Source organism: Rhincodon typus, chromosome 47 (assembly GCF_021869965.1).
Source record: "Rhincodon typus isolate 14 chromosome 47, sRhiTyp1.1, whole genome shotgun sequence".
Lineage (NCBI taxonomy): Eukaryota > Metazoa > Chordata > Chondrichthyes > Orectolobiformes > Rhincodontidae > Rhincodon > Rhincodon typus.
Window position 1 is genome coordinate 1544221 of NC_063378.1, and position 5493 is coordinate 1549713.

Consider the following 5493-nt stretch of genomic DNA (forward strand, 5'->3'; position numbering starts at 1 on the left):
ATAGTACACACGGCTGCTACTGAGCGTCGGTGGTGGAGGGAGTGGGATGTTTGTGGATGTGGTGCCAATCAAGCGGGAGCTGCTTTGTCCTGGATGGTGTCAAGCTTCTTGAGTGTTGTTGGGGCTGCCCCCATCCAGACAAGTGGGGAGTATTCCATCACACTCCTGACTTGTGCCTTGTAGATGATGGGACAGGATTTGGGGGGAGTCAGGAGGGGAGTTACTTGCTGCAGTATTCCCAGCTTCTGACCTGATCTTGTAGCCACTGTGTTAATGTGGTGAGTCCAGTTGAGTTTCTGGTCAATGGTAACCCCCAGGATGTTGATAGTGGGGGATGCAGTGATGGTAACACCATTGAATGTCAAGGGGCGGTGGTTGGATTGTCTCTTATTGGTGATGGTCATAGCCTGGCATTTGTGTGGCGCGAATGTCACTTGCCACTTGTCAGCCCAAGCCTGGATATTGTCCAGACGTAGTTGTATTTGTTTTGCGAGGCCATTCGGGCAGTCACCTTGCCTCCTCTCCTTTCCCTTGGCAGGATGAGCCCTTATGAGTGGTATAACCCTCACCCGTGCCTGAGAGAGCGGGTGGACATCTTGGAGAACCAGTACACACTCGGAAACAGCCTCTGGTTCCCGGTTGGAGGTTTCATGCAGCAAGGCTCGGAGATTATGCCCCGTGCGCTTTCTACACGCTGTGTCAGCGGAGTCTGGTGAGTCGGGAGAGGGTCGGGGGTTGGGGAGGGGGAGCATCTATCCATTGGGGAAAGGCGGGAGGCGGGGAACAACAACAACATCGACCAACCTTTCATTGACAATCGCCTACCTCATTCCATCTCCCATTCTGACCATGAGAAAGGATGGCAGCTTCAGGGGTGAACTGTCTCCAGGGTCATATGGTCACTGGCATGCACGTGGGTGACTTCCAATCATTTCTCCCATGCGATTCCCTCTGTCTTTGCACATTACCTGGATCCTCAGACAGGAGTCATTTGTGGCTAATTCGGGAAAGCACTAGCTGAAGAAGATCAGTAGTTACGAGATTTGTATATTTCTTGTTTCATAGCTTTGCAGTAATTTCATGTGGCACTGTTTTATTCATTCATGGGACATGGGCATTGCTGGCTGGGCCCAGAATTTCTTTCCAGTCCCTAGTTGCCCCTCTTGAGAAGGTGGTTGTGAGCTACTTTCTTGAACTGCTGCATTCCTCCTGCTGTGGGTTGACCCACAATGCCCTTGGGGGGGGGATTTCCAGGATTTTGACCCAGCGACAGTGAAGGAACAGCGATACGTTTCCAAACCAGGATGGTGAGTGGCTTATGGAGGGGAACTTGCAGGGATTGGTGTTCCCATGTATCTGCTGCCCTTGTCCTTCGAGATGGAAATGGTCTTGGGTTTGGAAGGTGCTGCCTGAGGACATTTCTACCCTGGAAAAAAAGACTCTGACCACCCACCCTATCCATGCCCTCCATAATTTTATATACTTCTATCAGGTTGCTCCTCAACCTCTGATGTCCCAGAGAAAACAATCCAAGTTTGTCCAACCTCGTGAAGAAGCAGCTGAAGATGGTTGGGCCTAGGACACTACCCTGAGGAATTCCTGCAGAGATGTCCTGGAGCTGAGATGACTGACCTCCAACAACCACGACCATCTTCCGACGTGCCAAGTATGACTCCAACCAGCAGAGAGTTTGCCCCCTGATACCCATTGATACCAGTTTTGCCAGGGCTCCTTGATGCCATGCTCAGTCGAATACAGCCTTGATAATTCGGACTGTCACTCTCACCTCACCTCTGAAATTCAGCTCTTTTGTCCATGTTTGAGCCAAGGCTGTAATGAGGTCAGGAGCTGAGTGGCCCTGGCGGAACCCAAACTGATCAATAGGTTTGAAAGGTTTGATGGGAAACGTGGGTGAACAGGGAGCTTTCATCCATCATTCCAGCTTGGTGCGTTCTGTTGGGTTCTGTTGGTGTCTTCTTTCTGTCCAGCATTAACCGACTGTGACCTGAATTGTGTGCCTGACAATTAGGTGGGCCTTTACGTTGATCATCATCTCCTCGTACACAGCCAACCTTGCTGCCTTCCTGACTGTGCAGAGGATGGAGGTCCCAATTGAATCCGCTGATGACCTCGCTGACCAAACCAACATCGAGTATGGCACCATTCAAGGAGGATCCACAATGACATTTTTTCAGGTACGGTGTTGGCGCACATGAACCGGACATTGATAATCCGTCTGGATCAGACGTGGGGTTCGGGTGAAACAGTCTGAGAAAATCCGTCAAATCAGGCAGAGCATGAATTTGATCACAGGGACACTTCCCTAAATTCAGGTGCCCATTCCCCGATTGCCCTGGCAATGAAATGGATGAGCATAAACCAAGGTTAAAGGTGTTACAGATCAGGCCAGACCCCCGCCCCTCAAAATATTTTAAGAAAGACCCTAACTGTTTCTTATTTTAAAGGTTGATGTGAAGCACTGTGTTCCAGATGCAATGTGACTGGTGAAATTACACAGCATTAAGCAAAACACAATTTTATATAAACACTGTTGTTAAAATACAACAAAAGAAAGAGGAATTTAGAATAACCTAACTCTATTGGAAACTTAACCGAATAATAGATATGGTAACTATTACTAATTAACTGTCCCAATGTAGTAACACCCCATAAACACACCCCTTGGCAAAAAGGCAAATTCAGGAAAACAGATTGGTCTCACAGGTAACCCAGCAGTAGAGTGAAATCCCGGCTGTAACCAAGAGAGGGTAAAGATAGTTTCTATTTCTTCAAAGCTCCAGCAACTTCCGCCCTGATGGGACTCCAACTGCAACTGCTTAAAGGTCAATCTAAAAACTAAAAACAAAACTAGAAACCCTGGTTCTGAGAGAGCTGGCCACACCCAGCCAGGCTGCTTCTATTGTTCTGACTTTAAATTTAAAAGACCCAAGAACTCACAAGCCTGTTTACGTTAGCTGGCTTTTCAAGTAGACAACACCGGACCTCTACCTTAAAACCTCCCTTTAAAAAAAGGGGATCCAAAGTAACCTCATAGTGCCACAGCATTATCACAGAGGGAACAAGCCAGTGGGATTGGCAGGGAGATCAATGTTCAACGCTACACTGGAAAGATTGTGGGGCACTTTTTAAAATTCACGTGTGCCCTGTGGGCATTGCTGGCTGTCTGGCATTTATTGCCCACCCCTAGTAGCCCTTTGAAGGGGTAGTAATGAGCCACACTCTCTGCTGAGACTTTACAGTGATTGTTCCAACTGAGTGGCATACTAGGCCACTTCAGGAGGCATCTGAGAATCAACTTCATTGCTGCCGGGCCTGAAATTACTTGCAGGCCCAGGAAAGCAGATTTCCTTCTCTGAAGGATTTGTAAACCAGATGGGTTTTTCCAGTTTTAATCATTTCATCAATAATTCTTAATTTGGATTTTTCTTAAATTCAAATTCCACGATCTGCCATGACAGGATTCGAACTTAGGTCCCCAAAACATTGCCTGAGTGAATTTTTTAAAAAATTACTTATTCATTTGTGGGATGTAGGTGTTGCAGGCTGGGCCCAGCATTTATTGCCCTGTCCCTAGTTGCCCCTTGAGAAAGTGATGGTGAGCTGCCTTCTTGACCCGCTGCATTCCATGTGCTGTAGGTAGACCCACAATGCCCCTTAGCGGGGGGATTTCCAGGATTTTGACCCAGCGACACTGAAGGAATGGCGATATATTTCCAAGTCAGGGTGGTGAGTGGCTCGGAGGGGAACTTGCAGGTGATGGTGTTCCCTTGTCCTGTCCTTGTCCTTCTAGAATCTTCAAAATCTCCCCTCCCACTACCGCATCCCAAAACCAGCCCAGCTCGTCCCTGCCTCCCTAACCTGTTCTTCCTCCCACCTATCCCCTCCTCCCACCTCAAGCCGCACCCCCATCTCCTACCTACTAACCTCATCCCGCCCCCTTGACCTGTCCATCCTCCCTGGACTGACCTATCCCCTCCCTAACTCCCCACCTACACTCACCTTTACTGGCTCCATCCCCGCCTCTTCGACCTGTCTGTTTCCTCTCAACCTATCTTCTCCTCTATCCATCTTCTATCCTCCTCCCCCTCTCTCTCTATTTATTTCAGAACCCCCTTGCCCTCCCCCATTTCTGATGAAGGGTCTAGGCCCGAAACGTCAGCCTTTCTGCTCCTATGATGTTGCTTGGCCTGCTGTGTTCATCCAGCCCTGCACCTTGTTGTCCCCTTCTAGATGGAAGTGGTCGTGGGTTTGGAAGGTGCTGTCTGAGGATCTTTGGTGAATTTCTGCAATGCATCTTGTAGATAGTACACACTGCTGCTACTGAGCGTTGGTGGGGGAGGGAGTGGATGCTTGTGGATATAATGCCAATCTAATGTCTGGATTAATAGTCTAGCAATAATATCAGTAGGCCATCACCTCCCTAAGTTAGTAGCATCCCGCCTCTGACCTATCCCTGGAGAGATCAGACTTATTTAGATCTTAAGGGACGTGTGTGTGTCTTCCTCGAGTGCATTACAGTGGATCTGGAGTCACCAGTATGGGAGCAGATTTCCTTCCTGGGGCTATTTCTTTATCACTACAAACCAATAGTTTCTCAATTGTCTTGATTGAGTAACATTTTATCCCACATTAACTTTCTTCCATTGAATTTGAAATTCCAAAGGGGACAGATTTCAAACGATGCCTCATCCAGCAACATAAACATTATGTTAACACCTCAGCCAGTCTCCAGTATTCTCTTGTGCAGTGAGGTTAGTATAAATGAAGAGTTCAGGGTAGCATGTGGGAAATCCGTTACCTTAACAAAAGGAATGAATTGTCACACAGAGTGACAGGAGAAGAACCACTTTAAATGTAACAGTGATACATTTCTAGAATGTGTTAGGAGGACAGCGATCTGGAGAAAGCCCCAGAAGTAACAATTTGCTCGGATTCAAAGCGCAAAATTGGATATAGTGGCAGCCAGATGGTGAGGCAGTAGTGATCATTATATATTTTGTTTGAGAGATTGAAGAGTGACTCACGAGGGATTGAGAAGTGCAATATTCAATAGGATGAGAAATTAGCCGCAACAAACCAGCCTGAATGGGCACTAGTGAGATCTTCACAAAGTATTTGGTGCAAGGGAAGATCATGGACTATCATTCAGAGCTGAAGGCACCACTTGTGTTACAAAGGAAGGGTAACCAACAAATCAGCCATCATGCCCACAAACACTGGGTGTGAAGGGCAATGAGTGTCTGGGGCACTGGGACTGCAGAACACTGGGAGCCTGGGCACTGGGTTTGCAGGGCACTGGGAGCCTGGAGCGCTGTGATTACAGGGCACTATGAGCCTGGGGCACTGGGAGTCTGGGACACTGGAAATCTGGGTCACTGGGATTGCAGGGCACTGGGAGCCTGGGGCACCGGGGTTACAGGGTACTGGGAGCTTGGGGCACTGGGGTTACAGGGCACTGGGAGCCTGGGGCAC

General features: G+C 48.3%; 1 protein-coding gene across 1 annotated transcript in view; it reads left to right on the forward strand.

Moving 5' to 3' along the window:
- The first annotated feature begins 539 nt into the window (after window positions 1–539).
- LOC109925143 (glutamate receptor ionotropic, kainate 5-like) overlaps window positions 540–5493 on the forward strand; it is a 16340-nt gene continuing 11386 nt past the window's right edge. Inside the window, exons 1-2 of the mRNA XM_048620637.1 lie at window positions 540–712; window positions 2030–2195. Coding sequence (XP_048476594.1) covers window positions 540–712; window positions 2030–2195 — 339 coding nt within the window. The remainder of the gene's footprint in view (window positions 713–2029; window positions 2196–5493) is intronic.